General features: G+C 43.6%; 1 protein-coding gene across 10 annotated transcripts in view; it reads left to right on the top strand.

Annotated features, from left to right (window-relative positions):
* CACNA1B (calcium voltage-gated channel subunit alpha1 B) overlaps positions 1-24,923 on the top strand; it is a 388,158-nt gene that overhangs the window by 106,084 nt on the left and 257,151 nt on the right. For all 10 annotated transcript variants that reach the window (XR_013225991.1, XM_077306495.1, XM_077306492.1 and 7 more), the window contains exon 4: positions 21,408-21,499. Coding sequence is in view for 9 of the 10 variants with exons in the window: in XM_077306495.1 (XP_077162610.1) it covers positions 21,408-21,499 (92 nt within the window). In the remaining variant the exon portion in view is untranslated. The remainder of the gene's footprint in view (positions 1-21,407; positions 21,500-24,923) is intronic.

Here is a 24,923-nt window from a genome sequence, read left to right on the forward strand (position 1 = left end):
GTTGTGGTGACCCCCAACCATAAAATTATGCAAGTGTTCTTTCACGGAAATTAATCCGAAACTGACCAATGGCGTGGAGATCCATTGTTCATGGTTATATAGAAATTGGGTTTTCCCCTGGGTTTCTCAGTTCAGTTCTGCCTCTTGTCCTGCCATGCTGATATCACTCTTTTCCACTACTCCAGACAGACAAACACTCTCTCAATTTACCCCACAAGGCTGTTGTGTAGATGGCACCCCCTGCCAAGCTGCTTGCCCTGCTGCGACCCCTGTGAAAGGGTTGTTCGACCCCCAAAGGGTTCCCGACCCTCAGGTTGAGAACCACTGTTCTATAGGGGAAGCTTCCATGTATTGGCATGGTTTAGATGTATGGTCCCAACTCCAAACCATAACTTGATGGTTACAAAAATACGACTCTGGAACTCATCGGCTTACAGTTGAATTTATGATGACTTAGTTTGTCATTACATTCATGCTATACATTTTTTTGGTTTACATTCTTCTGTCCAAACAAGGACCAAACTACTTTTAGGAATCTTGAAAAGGAAAGCAAGCCATAGCTTGTTATTCGATGACATACCATGGCTTGCCATAGAGCTCTTTCAGTAATTAGCTGTGTGGGGAAGGGATTACCTGGAGGATTCCCTAAACTTTCCCCATAATGACCAAGTGAGAGAGAGCCATGCATACTGCCCTGAGCACTTTGGAGGAAAGGCAGGATAAAGATGCAATAGATGGTTTAGTTCCTGTATCTGAATCATGCCTTACTGTGCTAGGCCAATGCCTTTTGATGCTTTCTGTGCAGTGCATTGTCTCCTTTCCTCCTGTGATACTATTCACCATCCCAAAAATTTTAGCTGAACTCCTCCAAGTACCAGTGCCTTGAGTGTTGAGTGCCTCCATTCTGGCAATCCTCTCTTAATTTTTAGCAAGTTTAGCATCTTTCTAATAGGCCCAAAGAGATGACTGCAGACATTAGGGAAAAGACAAGCATTTGCTATGGCCTTAGCTGTTTAAATTTCAGCTGACATCCTCCTTTAATTTTATAGTGCTGAAAGCGCTGAGTTTACCAGCAGGGAGGGATGCTGGTAAAACTTTATCAATTGCAATTTGGCTGTTTTGGCAAAGGCTGCCAGAGAGAAGAGAATGCAATTTTCCCACCGGCTTCAAAATGTTGAAGGGGAAGACTGGCCCTCTGGAAATTGAATGACGCTGATCCAACTGTTGTGTGTATGTTGCCACCTCCCTTTGCACCTCTTTTCTCTGCTGCCCTTTTTGGAGTTGTCAACCAACATGATGGTCATATTCACACTTTCTCATAATCTTGCCAAGGTTTTGCTTCTTTTCTTCTGCGCAGTGGGTATACATGGATTTTGTTAGAGTACAACAAGGCACGTAGAACTGAGAGAGACTAGACGCGCAGGGGTGGCCAGACTGTGGCTCTCCAGCTCATGGGAATTATAGTCCATGGACATCTGAAGAGTTTGGCCATCCCTGGATTAGAGTGACAGCCTGATCTCATTTCCTGTTTTTCTTTGAAAGTGGCTGTGTGTGTGTAAGTCCTATGATACTTATTAGACAGAAGTTCTGTGTACCTTTACGTCTGGGTGGGGGGAGTCTTATTTGCTTGCTGTTGCTTGCTACCCAAAATTGACTTGTTCAATTGGAAATCAGCAATGTTGAATTAACTGTGCTGGGGTCCATTATAGATAATATGCTCAAGAAGAATACGGATGCTTTTGAATTTCTCATAATTGTATTTCATCCCAGATTGTGGCACTATAAATTACCTAGCCTGGTATCTGAAGCACAACTAATATATTAGGTGTCCTTTATTGTTTAATTTCTTATTCTAGTTCTAATCAGAGCACTGTTGCGGCTTTTGTCCCCCTTGTTCATTTGTTCATTGCATGTGTGTGTAGCGATAAAACTCTGTGAAATGGCAATCTTGTATCTGTGTTTATATTAGGATTTTTCTTATACTAGAAACATCAGTAAATTACTGCTCAGACAATGTCTTGATGAAATCACATCTATCTTTTTGAATAATACACACATAGCATTTCCTAGACCGTTTACGCACTGAGAACTTCACTGCCCCAGCTCTTGTGCAGGAGCACAAATAGGGGGTGGATGAGGCACACCGGGCCAAATGCTTCCCCATGTGGGTGCAGGAAGAAGTGGGGCAACCTGCCACGACTAAAACTCCAGCCTGCAGACTAGCATGAAACCTCCAGAGCGTAAACTGTCCTACTGATACTCTTTATGGTCTTATTTGTTTATTTGCTTTTAAGTGAATATTATATCTTGTTTGTTTAAATGTTTTTAATGTTTTTATGTCCATCACCTTGTGGACCCAGATCAGGTGGAAAGGTGGTTTAATTTTTTAAAATCATTAAACAAATATGCATCATTGAAGTATATGGGGAGTAAAAAGAAGTTATAAATGACCCAAAAGGTACAGCAAATTGTACATTAATTAATTTTAGAATTAAATTTAGAAATGCTCCTAAATGAAACCAAATTTTTTAAAGAAAGAAACACAACACAGTGTAGTTTTCCAGAATAATGAAGGAATTCAACTAGGAAGATCTGTTCATCCCAACTGAAGGTCTGGACAAACTATCTAAAGCAGTGGTTCTCCACCTTCCTTATGCCGCGACTCTTTAATATAGTTCCTCATGTTGTGGTGACCCCAACTATAAAATTGTGTGAGTGTTCTTTATCAGAAATTAAACTGAAACTGGCCAATGACGTGAAGGTCCGTTGTTCATGATTGTATATAAATTGGTTTTTTCCAGGGTTTCTCAGTTCAGTTCTGCCTCTTGTCCCGCCATGCCGATCTCGCTCTTTTCTGCTGCTTCAGACTGACGAATGCACTGACTGAACAGTGATATCAGGGCTCTGTCAGCTTCACCCACCCCACATGGTGTCTGTTGTGGGGAGAGGAATGGGAAGGCGACTGTAAGCCACTTTGAGCCTCCTTTGGGTAGAGAAAAGCGACATATAAGAACCAACTCTTCTTTCTTCTTTCTTCTTTCTTCTTCTTCTATCTTGATCTACCCCGCAAGGCTGTTGTGTGGATGGCGCACCCCTGGCCAAGCTGCTTGCCCTGCCGAGACCACTGTGAAAGGGTCATTCGACCCCCAAAGTGGTCCCGACCCCCAGGTTGAGAGCCACTGATCTAAAGTGTATCCAACCATCCAAAGGCCTCTCCCCTTGTAGTGGGGTAGGGCAATTTTAACCTTTGCCTAACAGGTCTTCTATTAGAATTGCAAAGTAAACATAGTAACAGAGATGAAAGTAGCAGCTACAGCAGTGGGCCAGCCAAGGCTTTTCTGTTCTTTGCTCCAGGTACCTGCAGTCGTCTTGAGAGACCAGGTTGAAAGCAAACATTGAAGTGAAGAGAAAAACAATCCTTGTCTCAAATACATAGCTATATACACACAAAAAATTCCTGGGAGCATTAAAATATTCCTTTGAAACAAAGTGGATTACTTTATGCTTTATATGTATTGGTAGATATGTATTGGTAGATGGCAGAAGCATTGTTTTTGCGTGGTGCTGGAAGTTTCCTTCAAAGTCTGGTGGAGAACAAAAACAGTGTGTTGTGGCTGCAGCTGCTCGTGCACTCTAGGAACCACTATGTGGAGGATGTCTTTTTGCTGATGAGGTCCTGTATGCCTAATTATCTCATGCGGAAGTGGAGCTGGGGGGTAAAGCACAGAGCTAATTACCTTGCAAAATCCTTGAGCTGTGTTGCAAACACTTTTAATGTGGCCTTGCAAGTTCAGTTTTGAGTGGCATTGATCGCAGATAATTTTTTAAATTCTTATTCAGCAGGAACAGGTGAAAAATTAGATAATATTGTGGAAATGTTACTTTGTTAAGTGCCACACAGGGGTCCCCAGCGTGCTGTCCCTGGGTGCCATGGTGTCTTCCAACACCCTACCTCAGGCCTGCCAAGTGCCTTTAGAAAGTGGGTGAGGCCAGGTAGACCTTTGTCCATCAAGGCTTCTGATTGGCCCTTGGGGATTTGATTGGCTATGCAGGTTTCTAAAATGTTGCTTTGGCAACAGCTGCCACCATTGCACAGGCATCTTCACTGTGTGACTGAAGGTAATTTGTGGCAGCCATTTTGTGGCTGGCTCTGTTTCCTGCAGCAGCCATTTTATGGCAGCACCCACCATACAGTGTCAGACTTTCAAAAGGGCTTGCAGGCTCAAGAAAGTTGGGGACCCCTGATCTAGGTTATTATACATTTAATAGCTGTAATAGGGACCCCTGATCAGAAGAATCATACTCAATGTCCTTTGATGGCTAAAGTCATCATCCCACAACGTTGGACAGTGGTTGGAATTGGAATGTAGTTGTTATGTCCTGTAGACATTTGACAAAAGATGCAAATGAAGGCTTCTGCTAGCCTGGGAACTAACCAATCCAGTGGTCCTGTTAAGGTACAGTCACACTGCTCCACTTGGAACCAGTCAGGGGGGTTGGTGGGCTGTCTGAGGAGCATAAATGTGCCTGAGCATACCTGTTGTCTCTGTTTGGTGTTAAGAGTTTGATGTTGGAGTTGCTAAATAAAAAGAGCTTTTTTTAAAGAATTGGATTCTGTGTTTACCAAACCCGCAGACTTAATAGTAGCCATCAAAGAAGTGCGAATTTTATCTGCTGGCTGAGGCCAGAAACACATACTGTTTGCGGGTGGGGTGGGGGAGAATATAAACCATCGTATATTGATGGCATTGTAATGGGAAAAAACAAAGTCTTATACATACACATATAAATCATTACTGTTTGTTGAATGTTTCTGCCCACGTTCCCCGTGGTTCTTTTCAGAAGATACCCAGGAGTGCTGGAAGGTCTCCATCAGTGTCACCACCCAAGAATCCCTTGTAAAAAGTAGGGCTCCAGAAACTTCCTTTCACTCAAAGAAGTAGAAATCTATGAAACACTGTTTTAGAGGTCTGGGCAAGCTGTTCCTTCCTTAGAACTATGTGTTTCCTTGCGTCACTCTGAAAGAACAACCTCCTCTCCTTTCCACAAAATAGCACCTTTTTATTTATGTTGTAGGAAGCATGTCAGAAGATTTGATCTTCTCAGCACAAGATCGTGATGCCAGAGAGAGGGAGATTATTGTTGTGCCTTTTAAATCTCTAATCCTGACAGAATGGGAAACAAATGCTGTAGAGAACTCGTGGGTTGCTTTCTTGCTAGCTCACTTACTCACTCCAGGGTTGATGTTGGTCATCAGAGCTTTGCGGCAGCATAAATGCTCTCCCCTGAGATAAGCTTTGGAAAGACCAGGCTGAAGTCAGCAGCTGGGCAGTCAGGTCTACGGGATGAACAGCTCTCTCACGGATTCCTTTTGAGAAGATAAAAAAAATACCGCGAATGACTACGTTTGTTATTCTCAAACTGTTTCTTGTACTTGCATGGTCTGAACCAGGGGTAGTCAAACTGTGGCCCTCCAGATGTCCATGGACTACAATTCCCATTAGCCCCTGCCAGCATTCGCTGGCAGGGGCTCCTGGGAATTGTAGTCCATGGACATTTGGAGGGCCCAAGTTTGACTACCCCTGAACTATTGAGACCACCTCTTTCTGCTCTGCAGCTTGTGCACAATCAGTAAAACCACAAAATAACTAGGTCTGAAATTCTTAGCGTTTTAACATTTGCTTTAAAAGCGAATCATCTCTCCCAACTCACATTTGCCGAATACTTGCATCATTTTGATTCTCTTCAGCACTTTTTTTTTGTTGTTTCCTGGATGCTGCTGCTGCTGCTTCTTGGCCCCATTTTTTCCTACTTTGCCCTTCTTATTTTCAGTCTCACTTATTTACCTATATTGTGTATTTAAGTCTGTTGGCTGAGGTGGTGCATGTGATTTCATTTATGAGCATCGATTGTATCTTTTTTTTTTGCTGTCAAGTTGGGACTAATTTATGGCACCCCTGTAGGATTTTCAAGGCAAGAGTCCTTAAGAGGTGGTTTGCTATTTGCTGCCTCTGTGTAACAACCTTGGACTTCCTTGGTCATGGCCATCCAAGTAGGGCCAACTTTGCTTAGCTTCTGAGATATAAGATCAGGATAGCCTGGGCTACCTAGGTCAGGGTATGGTATCATAAAGGTAAAGGTAAAGGTATCCCCTGTGCAAGCACTGGGTCATGTCTGACCCTTGGGGTGACGCCCTCTAGCGTTTTCATGGCAGACTCAATACAGGGTGGTTTGCCAGTGCCTTCCCCAGTCATTACCGTTTTACACCCCCCCCCGCCCCAACAAGCCAGGTACTCATTTTACCATCCTTGGAAGGATGGAAGGCTGAGTCGACCTTGAGCCAGCTGCTGCGATTGAGCTCCCAGCCTCATGGGCAGAGCTTCAGACTGCACGTCTGCTGCCGTACCACTCTGCGCCACAAGAGGCTGGTATCATAACATCACACAAATCACATCAGTAACCACGGCCAATATGCTTTAAAAGGTTTTGGAAGCAAGACTAAGCAGCTCTACTCAGAATTATACTTAGATCTATTCAGTGGAGCTTACTCCAAGGAAAGCGTTTTAGGATTGTACTGTTTGTCACAACATGAGGCTGAGTAGAAACAAAGAAGAGTTAGTGAAAATTACAGCATCGAGACTATGTGAATGAATTTGCAGTAAGTGCCAAATGTGAGAAGGGAGCCTCCCTAGCCCTTACAAAAGTGAGCACAAAATGGGATATGTAGTTTCAGCTCAGCTCTACATGGAGTCCTTTTAGATTGGGCACCACATAGCTGTGTAATAGCTTATGGTGCAAAATTGGTATGCATCTTCAGAGTCAATTTAGAAGAGACAGAGCAAACCAAGGATGACAGAAAATGACGATTCGGGCAACCTCAGTGGAGCCGAGGAAAAACTTTTTCCTTCCCTGAGTCTGTTTTGAAAATAATTTGCTTCACAATTTCAGAGGAAACTGAATTTGCAAATGTAAAGTGCATTTACTGAAGCTTTGTTAATTAGGGGTAATGACCTGTTTAAAGTTATGAAAAGACTTCATTAGGCTAGAACAATAGAATTTCTGATCATTCGGAATCTGAAACCCAAGAGAGGTTGTATGCCAGAGAAGGGTATTTAAAATGTAGATGATTTCTTAATAATAGCATTTAGATAATACTTCTTAAATGTTCAAAACACTTTAAATATATTTGTGACTAACCAGCACCCATTCCACACATATTAGATAATGCACTTTCAATGTGCTTTGCAGCTGGATTTTTCTGTGTGAAACAGGAACATCTGCTTCTAAAGTGCATTATCCGATGTGTGCAGAATAAGCCCAGGTCTATTCCAGGGAACGTTGTGGTTCATTATGTCACCATCTTATTGTAATTGTTTGTTATGAGGTTTTATAGGTTGTACTGTGAATTTATTGTTTTTATATTTTGTAAACTGTCATGAGATGGCTGTTGCCAAGAGTGGCGGTATAGTAATTGAAAAATAAATAAAGTAAAATTTTCATGGCTTTCATGGCTTTTGGCAGACACACATTGAGTGAACGACTGTGCAGAATGGATTTTCAGTGGGTTTTTTTTAGTAGACTGGGAGCATTGGGCTAATCCTGCATTGAGCAGGAGGTTGGACTAGATGGCCTGCATGGCCCCTTCCAGTGCTATGATTCACCCCTCCTCCCTCTTGGCTTTTTCCCCACCAAAAAGATTACATGACCAGGAGGAGGGATGCAACTCCTTCGTTCTCTTTTTGCTACCACACAGAAAGGATCACCACCACTGTTCTCTGTTTCCCTCCCTCACCTTATTCTTGAGGCTGAGGAGACTTTTGTCTCTCAAGACTTTCCCTTTTTTTGTCATCAATACTCATTCAAATGATGCATAAACTAAATTTTACAAGAAATGTTTCTGGATTTGCCTCATGATTGGCCAGCTGGTGAATGGCCATTCTCTGGAACTCAAAAGTTGAGCTATAAAACAATATAACGTTTGAACAATTATTTATTAAAGTGCACCAATATTAGGTTTAAAAACAAAGTAAAAACCATATTTAAAAATCTATACAGATCTAACTGCACACAAATAGACCAAACACGTTTCGACCCTACTGGGTCTTCCTCAGTGGTCAATATTATTGAATAATGCACTCTTATATAAAACCAATTATGAAGTATAGCTGTGTGGTGAAGGGAAATCTGTTAGGTGTGGTCCCAACAAACACTGGTATAATATTTCTTTTTGGAACACTGACACACATGTGATTCACTCTCTGTGCAGAGTAAAACAGTAGCTGAGAGTGGTGTTCTTAGATATCACATATCTTCTCAAAGCCCTGTTGTTCTCTTAACCCCTACTTTGCCTTGCCATACCCCAGCAGGGTTTGCATACAAATGTTCTCCTGAGGTGCCCCTCCCTATCCTGGACCAGCTTCTGCCTTTCATCAAGCCATTGGAGCTTCCTCTGGCCTCCGCTGATGCCTTTGTGCCACAGTATGCTAAAGCAGCGGTCCGCAACCTTTCCAAAGCTGCGGACCAGCGGTGGTGGGGAGGGCGACCGTGCAGCCACACATGCACTTTTGCGCCATGTGCGGCCGCAAATACGCATGCACGGCACTTTCTGCGCATGCGCGGCCCTGCTTCCCTCTCCCCCCTCCCACAAAACAAAGCTTGCCGGGCCGCAAGCTAATTGGCCACTTTTGCGGCCGATTTGCTTGCGACCTGGGAAGTTTCTTACTGTGGGGGGGAGGGGGGGCCGGGAGAGGGAGCTGCGGCCCGGTGCCAGGGCTTTTGCGCCCTGACACCGGGCTGCGGCCCGGTGGTTGGGGATCACCGTGCTAAAGAAAAATGCTCCGGGGAATAACGTGAATGCCTTCCCTTACAGGATCTGTCAACTTGGTAACAGAAGCCTACTGTTTCCCTTAGCAGCCGTTTGAGAACACAGTTCCAAGGGTTTGTCTTGCAGTTTTGAAATCTTATTAATTAGGTGAACCACTGCCACATTTTATGCTCATATTATCAGTTTTGGTGCAGATTGGTGCTATTAAATGTAGCAGCAAACGCATTCACAGGCTAGTGGCATCTTCATCGGCTTCCTTATTGCCTCCAGACTAAACGCAGTGTTCTTGTTTTGACTTCTAAAATGTTTAGGGCCAAATTAGGAGGAAGACTACCTTCTCCTGCATTAAATCTGCTGATACGCTGAGATCATTAACTGAGGATTTCCTCTAGGCTCCCGCCACCTTTGGAAGTTAGGTGGGTGGCTGCCGGTGACAGTGTCTTCTGTGCAGCCCAATTATAAAGCACCCCCATATTCACTTGGCTCTTATTTTATTGTGGTTCTCTTTCCCCAGGTTATTAGTAGGCAGCTATGGATCCGTTTAGGATGCAGAATTGTTTTGAACAGCTGGATCTTGTCAGATCTCTGAATCTAAGTAGGGTTGGTATTCGGATGGGAGACCAGCAGGAAGACGGCAGCGACAAACCTCCTCTGCTTACTCACTTGCTGTGAAAACCCTATAGAGTTGCCATATATCTGCTGTGACTCGATGGCACTTTACACACATACAGTGGCCGAGCACTTGTATAAGTTCACAGATGCAGATTAACAGGCTTGCCTAAGACCCCAGAGAGCCACTTTAAGTTAGAGCAGGCAAATCTGACTTCCGCTAACCATGTTCTAATACGGTAAATGGGTACTTCATATCCTGCTGATTTTGCTTTGGCTATTTTAATTGTTATTCTTGTATTATTTTGATTTTCACATGCAAGCCACCTTAGAGGCCTCTGGGTGGCAAGGCAGGGTATAGATTTTGTGCAAAACGAAATAAAGAAAAAGTAAACAAAATGAGAATGTGGTGGGCAGAGGCAGGAATGCCAAGAGTCATTGGGCTATTTTGATCTTTCTGCGAGTACTATTGCTTGACAAATGAGGATACCCCCTCTACAGTACCTTGTGGGAGGCAGTGGGGTTGCTAAGGACAACTAGTAGCAGTGAGAAGACCAGTTGGTGAAGCCGGTACATTTTGCAGCGGTAGTTAGCTTTTCCGTCTTTCGCTCACTCTTTCTCTTTGTCGATCTGTGCCTTTTGCCAGCCAAGATGAAGGCTGCAAACCATGAAATCAGATTGACTGTAGGAGGGCACCGCTCCAGTTTCTGCAATTGGGACATTTTGTGTGTGTGTAGATTTGCTGTTTGTGCGCCGAGAGAAAACGAACAGTAAGAATTGGTGTGGGCAGGAAAAAAGAGGGAGCTCCCACCACTTTGTCCTCAGAGGACCCAAGCCAAGCAGTCATGTAGAGCAGAGATAATCCATTGCCAAAACATGGTGCCAAGAGATGCACAGCTCTTCACCTGCTTTGACCTTCCCTGGAGCTGGTGGAACCATGAGAATTAAATATGAGCCAGTCTTTCAAATCTCCAAGAACTTCCCGGCCTGGAGTTGGCAGGAAGAAGAAGATTCTTATATGCTGCTTTTCTATACCTGAAGGAGCCTCAAAGCAGTCTACAGTCGCCTTCCCCTTCCTCACCCCACAACAGACACCCTGTGAGGTGGGTGAGGCTGAGAGAGCCCTGATATCACTGCTCAATCAGAACAGCTTTATCAGGGCCATGGCGAGCACAAGGTCACCCAGCTGGCTGCATGTGGGCGAGTGGAGAATCGAACCCAGCTCACCATATTAGAAGTCTGCACTCTTAACCACTACACCAAGCTGGCTCTCTAGCCTTAGCCAAGCCTCAGCTTCCCCAATTCCAATATTCCCTGAAGATTGTTTCAGAGGGTTGCCAGGTTGGTCTGCAATAAAAATAAATAGATGAAACAAAGTTGGACTACAGTGGCACTTTAAAGATCAACCAAGTTCATATTTTGCCACGCATTTTGTTAGTCTTTAAAGTGCTACTGATCTCCTGCTCTTTTCTGCTGCTATAGGAATCCTGTGTCCCTATTTAGCCCCGGGGAATCCATTATTCTTAACTTGTGAATTAATTAATTTTGTTTTATTAAATTTATTCCTTCGTTTTCTAGATCGTCCCTCCCCACAAGCAGGCTCAGAGTGGTTCACAACATATATCCCACATATAATGTTATAAAATCACATTTAAAACCATAATAAAACTTTATAATGCTCTGCATCTTTTCTATTTATCATTTCATCTGCCTCTTTCCAAAATGCATATTGGTATTCAGTTTAGTGGCAGAAATAACCTGGAGGTTGACTTGAAGTCTTATGTTGTCATTTTCCCTTTAATTGTTTTTGTTTAAGGGACTACCACTCTTTGATCATCAATGGAATGACCTGGAATGACCCCGTTTTTTTAGTGTCGTAGTTAGGGTTTCTAGGTCCCCCTTGACCACCAGCAAGGGTGAGGGGGTAAGTTTGCCATCTCCTTTAAGACCAATGAAGTTCATATCTTGCAACACATTTTGTTAGTCTAACATGCTACTAGACCTCAATGTGTCTGCCTGTTCCCCCCTCACCCACAGTCTCTTGCCTTTCTTCACTCGCACCAGGTGCTCACAGGCATGGACTAGATGTTTGACAACCTGGATGGGCTAGATGTTTGACAACCCTGCTTTAAGAAGTAATTGAGAACTTGGGAATCCATACATCCTTTTCATGCACTCTACCTCTGTTGACGCTCCGCAAGAACATGTGAAGCTGCTTTATATTGTAAGGTGACTGGTCCATCTAGCACAGTCTTTTCTACTCTGGCAGCAGCCCTCCCAGGACTCAGACTATGGGCCTCTTGTCTGAGATACTATTAAAAAGTGGAGATCCTGGTGACTGATTCCAGGATGTATTCCAAGGCTTGATTCCATGAGCTACGACTTCTACTGTAACTCTATGAAAACCCCAGTAGCATAAGGCAATTGAGTACATGATTTTGCTTAATTGGGACAAGTTAGAATGTTAGCACGATGTTTAACATAGAAGAACACAAAAATGTAAAGATCTCTTCCAAATTAGTCTACCTTCCCACTGCATCTCTTCATATTGATTGTATGAACTAATCCATTTTCAATCTCAAGGAGGAAAGTAGACTATAAATATGGTAAATAAATAAGGCCTTCGCACTGGAAAAAAATGTGTGTTTATTTTGCATAACTTTGCATCTTTTTGTCATAGGGAATTGATTAAGGCCCATGCAGCATGATGTATTGGCTTCTGAGATTTCATTTGGCTTTGCTCACATACTTTTTACTTTTGCCTTACATCCCAACAGACTAGAAATATAGCTATATACAATGTTATGATTCTACAGCCAACACTGATATTTGCACTCCATGGTGTGATTGCAGAAATTATGACCTTGGTTCTTGGGCTGGTTTTTGTTAGGTTTCATCACAGTACACTGAATAGCGTATTCTATAGAATTTGCTTGTATGACATTCTGGTTTGGTGTGCCCAGTTCTTCTTTTTCTTTGTTTGACTGGGGAGGTATATAGTAATGCTGATGTCCTGACTTTCACACTCATGCTTTCTTCCTAATCTCTTCCATCCTTTGTAAGGTACCTTACTGTGTGTTACTGATTGTGGTATGGCGTGGTGGTAGTGTGTGTGCGACTGTAAGGCAGGCAGAAGAGCAGAATGGAAACAAGAGTTAAGAAGGCTTTTGCATTGTTGTAATTTTTTAGCTTCCAGCATCAGACATTTGGGTCCATGTGGGATGGGCATGTTGTCTGAGGCTGCATTGAAGATTTCATCACCAAGGACCAATAAAACCCACAGCATCAATTGACAGCATGCTGCATCAAAGCAACACAGTAATAACTCCAAGTCCCTTGGCGCTAGAAGCTGCAGCTTTCTAATCATTACCATTACATCCCTCTCAGTTTTATTGCTTTCCTTTGTACCTGGTAGAATAATAAGTTATAGATTATAAGATCAGATACAGCCAAACACCATTGTCAGTAATTGTGCCCTTGTGATAGGCAGGCAATAAAATGCCTCTAGACTGGCCAGGTATAAATACCAGGATGCTGGTTTTCTGCTCTTGCAAGTTAACAGAGGCGGAACCTCTTGTTTTCTGCATGTTGTAACCCAGGGTTCCATCTTGTGCACTAATTCCCATCCCCAGCATCTGAGACTGATGGCCCTGACCTTGGGCTGGATACTATCCAGGTTGTTCCAACCTTCTGTAGCAGTGAAATGTAGCTGGGGTGTTAGCCTCTAGGTGGTGCCTAGATATCTCCCAAAATTATTGATCTCCAGGTGACAGATTTCAGTTCCCTTGGAGAATATGGCTGCTTCGGAGGGCATTACAGTTTACTGAAGTCCTTCCTCAGGCTCCACCCCCAAATCTCCAGAAATATCTCAAGCCAGAGTTGGCAATTTATAATGCCAACACATACATTAAACAGAGAACTGGAACTAGTGCTGACTTCCTTATGAGTATATTGTGTGATATGTATATTTACCCATTCATATCTTGCATGTTTAGTTCTCTACTTGCAAAATGATAGATACATACTTAAGAACGTAATTTTTGAAACAACTCTCACTCCAATCCTGGACCCAGATAATGACATTGATGGTGTTGTCCTGTTTATGACATAAACCTCTGACGGGGAGGACTGCTGCTTGGCATTAGTGCAATGGCTGGTTGAGGGACTAATATAGAATCATCTGTATACAGCTCTGCGGTATAAAAGGCTAAGGGGGGTTGGGTTGGGCCGAGTCCAGAATCGAAATCGCGGGATTGGCCCCCCCAAACTGACAAGCGGCGGGGCCAATCGGAAGGCGCAGAGCGCCTTCCAATTGGTCCCTCCGATTGTCAATCCGGGGCCAAAGGTGCAATTGGAAGGAACTCTGCTCAGCTCTGCTCAGCTCTGCTCCATCCTTTTAAATACTTGAAGATACTTCATACTTTGGAAGCTGAGACATTGAGGGATGTCTTGACCATGTTTGGCAGCCCAACAAACTGTGGTCAGCATCGATAATAATTCAATAGTCAATTTTTGCTGGCCATGTTGAACAGCTGCCAAATAGGTTTGCATCAGCTAAGTTGTTCCAAAGCCAGTTCTGAGGATCAGCTGGGAGTGAGTTTCTAACCCCCCACCACAACTACAGTTGGTATACTGTATTTTAATATGTTTATTATTTAAGGACTAGCTTAGGCCACCATGAAATCCCAAAAGGAAGGATGCTAAATAAACATATCTTCTGAAAAATTTAGACATGGAGTGAAAAAATGTGACAGAAAAGCCACTGAGTGACAACTTGTTGAAGATTGTGCATCAGTGAAGAGAGCATTTCTGTACTTGCAAAGTGTCTTCCTAAAAGGACCCAATATCACATTGGGTCATGAGTATCATTAGTCAACGTCGTTGTCTTCCCCATAACAACTTATGAATGTGAAAGCTGGAGGAAGAAGGAAGACAGGAGGAGAATAGATGCTTTCGAATTATCGTGTTGGAGACAAATGCTGTGAATACCATGGACAGCCAAAGTTACCAACAGGACAGTTTTAGAGAGGAGCAAATCAACTATGCCATAAGAAGGCAAGATATTACAGCTAAAGCTCATTTATTTTGGACACATCATGTGATCAAACTCGCTAGAAAAATCATAAATGCTCAGCATGGTCAGCTGCAAAAGGAAACGTGGTCACCAAAGGATCCGCTGGCTCGACACGATCAAAGCTGATACAGGGATGACCAGGGATGACCAGTTAAAAGAAGCAGTCAGAGACAGGGGCGCATGGAGAAGACTTTCCTATAGAATTGCCGAGGGTCGGACACGACTGAACGGATAACATCATCATCATCATCATTAGAGTATATCTGGCAATACTGAAGCATCAAGACTACAATCTGTTTTATCTTCATAATCATCCTATAGGAAAGTAATTAGAATTACGTAGTCTTGATTAAGAGGTGTGTCGGGGCACAAACCTTTTCCCCTCTGCTTGTATTGGGTTGTCGTGTATAAACTTGCCTCCCAATTTTTTCTGCCTCCTGGTTTCTTTTATCCAGTGTCATTTTCCCCCTTGTTTAACTCTCCTTTGCTTTATGTGCTCATGAGAGCATTTCCTTTAAGTTTTCCTCCCCCCAGATCCTGCTTGTCATTTGGCTCCTTTGATGTCTTCCATTCTCCCTCTCTCAAAAAATGTTTAATAATGTTTCCTTGCCAGCTCCGTTCACTTCTGAGAGGCTCCAGTGGGAGTGCTGGGAAAAAGGGAGCTCACAGAAATGAAAGACGGCATTTATATATGAATTTTACAAAGTTAGCAGAACCCTTTGGTTAATTGCAGCTTTCTTCTCACTCGGGGGCTGGTATTATTTGCCACGTAACAGTACAGAGCAGGAATCAGCCATGGAGGAGCTATGTATTGTCACCTAGGCAGAATTATTCGCATGAGGTCCCAGTAACCTGTAAAGAGTCATGAAATGCTTCTATATTTCTCAGAGGTGGGCTAGACAATTGTGGAAGCAGATGGGGAGAAGAGCGGCGTCATATACTCGAAGAGCTAGCTTTCTTAAGGAAGAAGGAAATGAATATATCTCTGTGTCTTCTAGCCTATACCTCTAGATGACTGGCTGGATGTAAAAAAAGATCATTGTCCCTAGAACAGAACAAAGTTCGAGTCCAGTTGCACCTTTATGATGAACAAAGTTCAGATAGCTGAAAGCTTCTATCCAGAATTAAACTTTGTTGTTTTTAAAAGAACCATTGGACTCAAACTTTGTTCTATTACTGAAGAACAACACAGCTACCTGCCTGAATCTTTCTCCCTAAAAGAGTGCTAGAACCATTGGAACAGATTACTTAGAAGTATGTTGGAGTCTTTGTAGCTGGAAGCCTATAAAGTTGGCCCAGTTTAAGTGGAAGAGAGAACCTGCAGGTGGACTACAAAAAGAAGCTCTTGGATTGATGTGGTTTGCCTCAGTTTGGGATGTGATGATTCCTGTTGATTTGTGCTACAGAGCAGTGTCAACAGCACACACTCCAGGGCAAGGGTTCGTGGGAGCTCCAAAGGGGGTCCGCGGCCTTTCCCCTCCTACCTATATAGGCTTGCCACACACTAGGGAACTGTCTGCCTCCAGCCCAAGGGCTTGGTAGGTAGGCTGTTGTGTAAATATCAAAGGGGGAGGGAGTCAGTTGTGGCATGGTATGGGGGGGGATGTCTGGGCTATCTTCTCAGCTCCTGCCCTTCTTTCCGGTCTACATGAAGCAAAGCCACCGTAGTAGCACTAAAGTTGTGGGGGGGGGGGGAGCAAAAGAAGGGAGAAGGATCTGGATGGTTATTCCACTTCCAGTGATCATGGCAGGGGGATGCGTGACCAGCTGGCATCACTTCAGGGGGTTCTCGAAGACGGAAGTTTATTTCAAGGGCTTTTCCACTGTCAGAAGGTTGAAAAAGGCTGCTCTTGGGAGATACAAGTTGACCAGTCAACCATGGTTGCAGCAACGCTTAGCTTGTTTCACATTACACAGTTGGTCTGACTTCCTCCTTCTGCACAACCTTCATTTCTGTCACTTTGGTTCGGTTGTTCACTCTCCTCAAGTACAGAACTTTGGAGTTCTCTTTGTAATCCGAAGCATATGTCCCTTGTGGGACAGAGCAGTGCGTGTGGAGTGGGAACAGGACCAAATATGCTGTCTCTGGCTCTGCATATTCACCCCCAGGGTGAGCACGGTTTCCTGCTCTGTGTTTTTATCCATCAGGACAGAGCCTACAAAGAGCTTGTTAACTGCACAGGTGCTATGCCTAAGTAAGTGCAAGAATGTGGGAGATGGAGCTAGTAGATTCAGTTAGGAGGAGGAGGAGGAGCCAAGCCAGCATGTTCTGTCCCACTTAATTCCTATGGTCATTGAACATGTAGAAACATATTATGGGAAAAGGTAAAGGTAAAGGTATCCCCTGTGCAAGCACCGAGTCATGTCTGACCCTTGGGGTGACGCCCTCTAGCGTTTTCATGGCAGACTCAATATGGGGTGGTTTGCCAGTGCCTTCCCCAGTCATTACCGTTTACCCTCCAGCAAGCTGGGTACTCATTTTACTGACCTCGGAAAGATGGAAGGCTGAGTCAGCCTTGAGCCGGCTGCTGGGATTGAACTCCCAGGATGTTTATTTTCATTATGAAAACCTGTTTTTCTCTTGAGTCTTTAACCTGTAATGTCTGCCTCCCTTTCTCCTTCCTTCTGCTAATGGGCATTTTTATGCATGTGTGAATCTGCAGGTTGTATCGATTATTTTTAACGTACATCTCCAAACAGTGGAGGCATTATATTGTTATGTGATGGCACTCCCCAAGCATTACAACATGGATAAGTTTCATGCCAGGGATACGTTTCATTCCTTTCATTGACAGTTATCACGAATATGGCTCTGTGAATGCCATGGGTGAAGTACTACAGTCCTACATGCAAGTGTGGACTTGTAACTAGAGAACCTGCCTGATAGGAATTGGGCATAGAAACTGGAACCAGCCAGAAGTATGTTCTGTGGGCCAATGTGGTGAATTTATTCAGAAAATTGCTGAAGTTTGAAATTGAGAGTGTATGTTGGGCCAGTCAATCATAGATCAAGGGCAAAGTCACAGAGAATGGGTAGTGGAATGCATTAGGAGTAAGAGCTTTCCAGCTGCTGTATTGTCTTGTGGCCAGATGGGAAAAGCTCTGGCCAATAATTTGGCTTTGAGTACAGTAGTTGTTGGTTAAACCTGACAAGAAGATTATTCATTTTTAGTGTGGTACTTTTGCACAAAACTGGAATTCAGAAGAAGTCTTTCTGGGCTGGGAGCAGTGGTGCATACTGTGTACAGTTCTGGTCACACTTCCTTAAAAAGATTGTTGGGCTAGCGAAGGTGTAGAAAAACACAACCAACATGATCAAGGGGTTGGAAAACCTTCGATATATGGAAAGGCTAAAGCATTTGAGACTTTTCAGTTTAGAGAAGAGACAGCTAAGGGAGAACATAATAGACTAAAATACTGTATGTATAATTGCAAAGGAACTGGATACTGAATTTTTAGTTTGCTCTCTCCCCCAAAATTTGGAGCACTCAGCGAAACTGATTTGGCAGTAGATTCAAGGCAGATAAAAGAAACTACTTTTCCCACACCATGAATTAATTTATGGGATTCACAGATGAGATCATCACCATTGTCCTAGGTGACTTGTAAAGGAGATTAGACATGGGTAAAGAGTAGTCTGTCAACAACTACAAGAGGAGGCCCCAATGAGTGCTTGTGGGAGAAGGGGGATCCCACGTTCCCCTTTTTGGCAGCACCTGTTTCATCATCTACCCATGTCTGTGTTCGGTTTCACTTGTCCTTTCCCCTAGTCATAGCAACTCACCCTCCCCTCACTCTTAGACTCCACACTCTTCCCCACTCCCTCCTGCCTGGTCACTCTGCTCCAGTGCAGCGAGGTCAGAAGTGGGGAGAAGCAGGCAAGGAAGGCATCTTGGAGCTGGTCCCATTTTCTCTTCCTCACCTGATCCTTTCTGTCACTTTTTCCACAAGCCATTTGGGTTGCTATAGAAACCTAGAGTATTGCTCAAAGGCTTTTATGCAGCGTCCAAACATCTGTAGATTTGCCTGCTGGCTTTGTGTGTCTGTGTGGGTGTTGTTAATCTACAAATAATAATAATAATTTAAACTATGATTTGAATCTGGGGCTTACCCTATTGGGGAGATTTGCCTGTCTGCCTGAAGACCAGCCCTTGGGTTTTAGAGGTACAAATTAAAGTTAACCAAATGGAGCTTTGTCATCCAGAGCACCTCTAAATACCAGCTGCTGAAGGCAAAACTTAGGGGAAGGAAAGGTTTTGCCCTGGTGCCCTGCTTGTAGGCCTCTTAGAAGCATCCTGCTGGTTACTGTTGGTATAAACTACTGGATTAGATGCATCTCGTCTTTGACAGGTTTAAATATTAATCTTGTAGAATTGTGGCCTCCTTTGCCCAGTATGTTAGCGTTCCCTGTGCAGACTCAGACAAATTCATCTTGAAAGTCACCGGTGACCAATTGTGCCATTGATGGGATGTCTGGTGATTAACTTTTGGATGAAGTGATAGCTCCTGCCAGGCATCCGATATTTTATAAATGAGCAATTAAAATGTGGGGAAGAAAGTGAGCAAATGCTGGCATGAGGATGGGAGCTCAAAATAGGACATCTCTGAGCATGGTAGTTATAGCTTCAAATTACTTTAGCATCCGTTCAGTAGCTCATGTGTACTTTATATATGTGTGTCTGTATGACCGTTTATGCACTGGAGGTTTCATGCCAGTCTGCAGGCTGGAGGTTTAGTCGTGGCAGGTTGCCCCACCTCTTCCTGCACCCACACAGGGGAGCATTTGGCCCGGTGCACCTCATCCGCCCCAGATTTGTGCTCCTGCACGGGAAAGTGAATTTCCCAGCGCATAAACTGTCTATGTGTGTGCATATGATATCAGTGGAAAATAGACCACTAAACATATTGGCTGGGGACAGGTGTCATGCTGTGAAAGGACTGGCTACTTGCCTCAAGTTCTGATGCTTCTATTTAGTTTTAAGTGTCTTGTATAGCCACAGGCCGTTACAAAGTACAAAAGACAACTATAAGCAATAAAAGCAGATAATCGATCCATACAAGAGAATATCATAGATCACCAGAATCAGCCATTGGCCCTCACCTTCCAGGGGTAGTTAAACTGCGCTCTCCAGATGTCCATGGACTACAATTCCCATGAGCCACTGCCATCAGGGGCTCATGGGAATTGTAGTCATGGACATCTGGAGGGCCGTAGTTTGACTTCCCCAGACCTTATCTGTTCTTCAGCCAGAGCAAACAGTGCAACCCTATGAGAAATGTATGGATCATTATGCTTCTACTTGAGACCCAGAGTAGTCTGCAATTCCTTCTTTCCTTGGCAATCTTCTCTCTGATAGCCACTGTATTTTACTTTTTCAAACCAAGTTCTTGGATTTTTTTTCTTCTTTTTTTTTCTGTTTTGATTAGCAGCCACTTTTGAAAACCTGGTTTTTCTCTCACTGAGTTTCCAGAGACCTTGCAAGGTGGCTCTCTGCCCAACTTGTAACATCCCCTGTTGTCTCAGCATGCAGCAGGGTGCTGGCTGTCCCAGAACATAGCATCCCTGTCCAATTTCTTGGGAGGGAGAAAAAAGATATCCAAAACCATTTACCCAGCTGGGTGCTCTCCAAGGAAATATACCGGCTGGTATGGAACACAGGGAACAAAAAGAAATGTGAGAGGAAGGGGGGATTGTAAAACTGATTCACGTGATCGTCACCAGAAGCAGTGACGAGCTGGCTCAAGTAGAGCCGTCTGAACACCTTCAAATATGGAGGTCCGGTGGTTTGGTAGGAAAGGCCTAGGTGAGGAAATGCAACTGCCAGACCTGGATGGGGTGCAATTGTTAGTTCCACACTCAGCCAGGATCCTGAGTGTGAGGAGCAGGTCACCAGAGTAGCATGATTAGCATTCTTCTGCCTATGCTAATCCAAGCTACTAGTGCCCTACCTGGCCCCAGAATGCCTAGCTACAGTGATCCAGGCAGAGGTTACCTCTAGGCTTGATTTCTACAACTTGCTTTATGCAGGCCTACCCTTATCCCTGATCTGGAAACATCAACTGGTACAGAATGTAGCATCCAGGGTCCTTACAGGAACACCCTGGAGGGTCCACATCTGGCCCATATTCCAAAAGCTGCACTGGCTACCAATTGACTACCAGGTCAGACTTAAGGTTCTGGTAATCACCTTCAAGACTATACATGGTCTGGGCCCGTGATGACAAAAAATGGATGCCGATTCAGTGCTATGGAGTTGGAAGTTGGAAGAAGGAGTTGGAACCAGAAATTTTATAATCTATGAATGCCAATCCCCAGGTAGGACCTGGGGATTCCCTGGAATTATAACTCATCTCCAGGTGACAAAAATCAGTTCTCCTTAGAGAAAATGGCTACTTTGGAGGGTGGACATAGCATTTCATTCCACTGAGGTTCTTTCCTGTCCCATATCTCTCCCACTCCCAGCTCCACCTTCAATGTCTCTAGATATTCCCCAACCCAGAGCAGGCAGCCAGCTTGGTGTAATGGTTAGGAGTGTGGACTTTTAATCTGGCAAGCCAGGTTTGATTTCGCGCTCCCCCTCATGCAGCCAGCTTGGTAGCCTTGGGCTGTTCTAACCAAACAGTAATATCAAGGCTCTCTCAGCCTTACCCACCTCACATGGGGTCTGTTGTCAGGAGAGGAAAGGGAAGGTGACTGTAAGCCGCTTTGAGACTCCTTCGGGTAGAGAAAAGCATCATATAAGAACCAACTCTTTTGCTTCTATTATAATCTGGGGTTGAGGTCTTTCATAATTAGATTCTATAGACAAATATTTATAGTAACTTGGTTCTATTCACATCCTGAAAAGCTTACAATTGATAAAATTTCCTTTTTTTTCTGTCTCTTCTTCCTGCAATTAGGATTCTGGCTACAGCTGGAACCCAGTTTGACCTACGGACTCTGAGAGCTGTCCGAGTGCTGAGGCCTCTGAAGCTGGTGTCAGGAATCCCAAGTGAGTGCATCAGGTTTCATGGGTGATGGTCACATACAAGCGTCTGAAACGAAGTGAAATATGTCAGCCAGACAATGCCTTTGTTTTCAGCTAATCGAATGGACACCTCTAGTGGAATGAAAGGAGTCTGTATGAGGGGTGTCAGCTAATAATGATGCATATATTTTATCTTGTTTTATTGATGATGGAGGAGCAAAGAAATGCTGTCCCGAGACAGAGAGATTGTTCCCTTCTTTAAGGTGAAAAGTTTTTGAAGGCCAAGCAAAGATCTAGTAGGGCTTTGCATGGCATAGAATGGACTCCTCAGAACTTCTTTCAGCATTGGAGCACAGCAGAAGAACACATGCAATTATACCTGCTTGAGAATTTGAACCATATATTTGGACCCATTTCAATGTGCCACTTGCTTTGGGAAGAGAGGCAGAGAATCACCAGACAGAACATCTTCTCTGTATTGGCCCCCTCTCTAGGGAATACCAATTCCCAGCTGTATTCCTGATTAGGGATGGGTGATTCGGTTCAGGTAAGCTGAAAAGTACCAGAATCAATGCTGATTCGGGATTCGGCTGGGATTCGGCTACAATTCGGCCTGTTTAAATGCATCCCCCCCCCCCCCGCTTTCTAAGGCAGCACCTGAGAAGGCAGAAGTGGAGGGAGTGGTATATTGAACAGCTGATAATGACAGTCAGGCATTCTCTTCCCTTTCATCAGACAGTGGAGATATTCTCTGCTGCCTGGGAAAGGGAAGAAACTCGCGTGTGTAAAACCCCCATATTTTTTTCAGATTTGTGTGAATCGATTCGCCTGAATCTGAAAAGGTGAAGGAGTATTTGTTTGATTCAGATTTGGGCCAAATAGTTTCAGGCCAAATTCAAAATGGTAGACATTCTTGCGTATGTGTACATGCCTATTTCTTCCTCTATTCCTTCTTCAGGCCCCAGGTTATTAACCCAGACATTTGACTGAGGTGGTTATGGATTTCTTTCCCTTATCCCCTGGATATTAGATTATACGTTTATATTTTGTTTTACTGTTTTCATTGGTAGTTGATTGTTTTAGAATTCTTTATTTTTATAATATAATTTTATTTATTTCATGGAAAGGGTGGGGGGTGAAGGGTTTGATGTACAGTATACAGTGCAGGAAAGGAGGGAGAGGGAAATAGGTCAATTTTCTTAACGTTCTTCTTGCCAAATAATCACAGCCATCCTCCGTGCAAATTAGGAAGGATTAGAAGGCTGGATTTTTAAGGTTGGTTGGAGTGGCACCTAAGTAAACTTAAGCCCCATCACTTTTTCATTTTACAACCTGAAGCGCTGCATGTCTACCCTACACACTTGCATCAGTTCCAGTCCCAGCCACAGAAATCCTAGGATCTGTAGTTCCATGGAGGTGCTAGAGGTCTCTAGCAAAGAATTCTCAGCACCTTCACAAACTTCAAGTTTTGGGAATCCTTTGAGGATTGGGCAGGGTCATTATAGTTGAAATGTTTCACAGTAGTGTAAATTTGTAATATATTCCAGAATCTTGGCTTCAAGCAATCTTACAGAGAGCAAAAATATGCAGTTTAACTCAGGATGAGAACTTTCTTTAAGGGAAAGGTGTCTTAGGCCGTAAGAAACTTGGTTTGAACTGCAGAAAGAGAGAACCTTCTACTGCAAGTGACCGAGGAACTTATCGATCTCACTGAAAAGATTGCCTGCAATGGCTGTAAGTCGTTTAGCTCAGCATCAGAATTGCAGCTCTTTTGTCCCTGACATTACTGAGGGTCAATACAATGTGCACACATCTTTCTTTCCCCCTTCATTCCTTCAGTTATTTCATTCAAACTGGCCCTAGAATATAGTGGGCATTGTATATGGACCCAGTTAAGGAGCTACAATGTTATTAAGGCAAGACTAGTTCCTTGTGCCTTGTGCTAGGCAATTCAGTTACTTTTCATTTTCCAAACCTGTGCCAGGTAGTCTTTGGGATTCTTATCTCTGTGCAGGTTTCCTTAGTTCCATTTTATAATTCTTTGGAGGATGTGCTCTGCCCTGAATTCTGCTATTCTTGCATTCTGCCATGATTAGGAGCATTTTCTCACACTGATTCCAGGACTGGAGCATAGTTAAATGTAGCTTTCCCTTCCTTGAGTTCACTTGCTTCTCCCGCTCCCCCAGCCCTTTCTCCTGTTACTGATGTACATATGTACTTCGATAAAATCTCGCAATGATGCAGTTGTAGTGTGGTTGTATGTTACAGTTGTTTAAAGATTCTTTTTTATGTTGCTTGTGCTCCTGAACAAAATAATTATATTTCCGTGTTATAAGATGGGTTGTTTGCAGTGTTTTGTTTAATGCCAAAGGTGGAAAGATGTGAATGAATTAAAACCTTTGCCAAAGTGTGCATGTACAAAGTTTTGCACAGGATTCAGAAATCAAACAAATGGAGGAGGATCCTGATATATCAGTTCCATTCTGGAGACCAAATTGGTAATTTGAACTCCGGAATGTCGGTAGGCTTATACAGCAGTGGGGCTGCTGTGCATAGCTTTGGCCAGACATTCTGAATAACATCAATTCATGGGGGAGAGGAAAGCAGGAACAGACACACAGACCTGTAAGTCCAGCAAACCATTCATTACCTAGAATAGCCGATGAGTACTCTGGGCTGCATGTACATAACATTGGCTACAGGATTAGGTTGGGAAATTGCACATATAGCAGCTGTTATGTGTCTAATGCTCTATCCAGTTACGTGTACAGATACTTGTACTGGAACAAATGTTTGCTATTATGCATTAATAAAAGAAGCATGATTTGGGAGAGTGTGTTCATCTTTGTGGCTTCTGTGCAGTCCCACATGGGACTGCGGGTGGCAGACCTAGCTCTCTCTGGGTTGTGGAGTGCTCCCTTTTCCCACTGAGGCAAGCTGGTGTTCCACATCCAAACTAGCACTCTTTGCTGCTGGCTATTCATTCATTCATTCATTCATTCATTCATTCATTCATTCATTCATATTTATATTTATATTTATATACCACCCTCCCCGGAGGCTCAGGGCAGTTTACATGGAACATATGAACAATACATGAAACAATCTATAACATATGAATAACCGTACAATAATATTAATAACTGATAGTTATAACAATAGATCTTGTTTAGATTTCCTGTTTACCTCAGTGCTTGGTGAGACTTGTTCCGATTGGCAATGGCTCCTTTTAAAAAGTTCAATGAATGTAGCACCAGGAAGGCCCAGTCAAAGAACCATGAATACTGTATGACTTGCCTCAGTATGTCTCACAGTGTAGTGGCCTGTGCATTGACTAAGCTTTCAGATGAAAAGCTTTCCTATGGGAGTGAATTTGAGTCCCCAGAGAAAGAACAGTTCTCTCAGAGGGTCAAGGAACTGGAGGCTTAGGGCTAAACTCCCTCAGTGG

Source organism: Paroedura picta, chromosome 12 (assembly GCF_049243985.1).
Source record: "Paroedura picta isolate Pp20150507F chromosome 12, Ppicta_v3.0, whole genome shotgun sequence".
NCBI lineage: Eukaryota > Metazoa > Chordata > Lepidosauria > Squamata > Gekkonidae > Paroedura > Paroedura picta.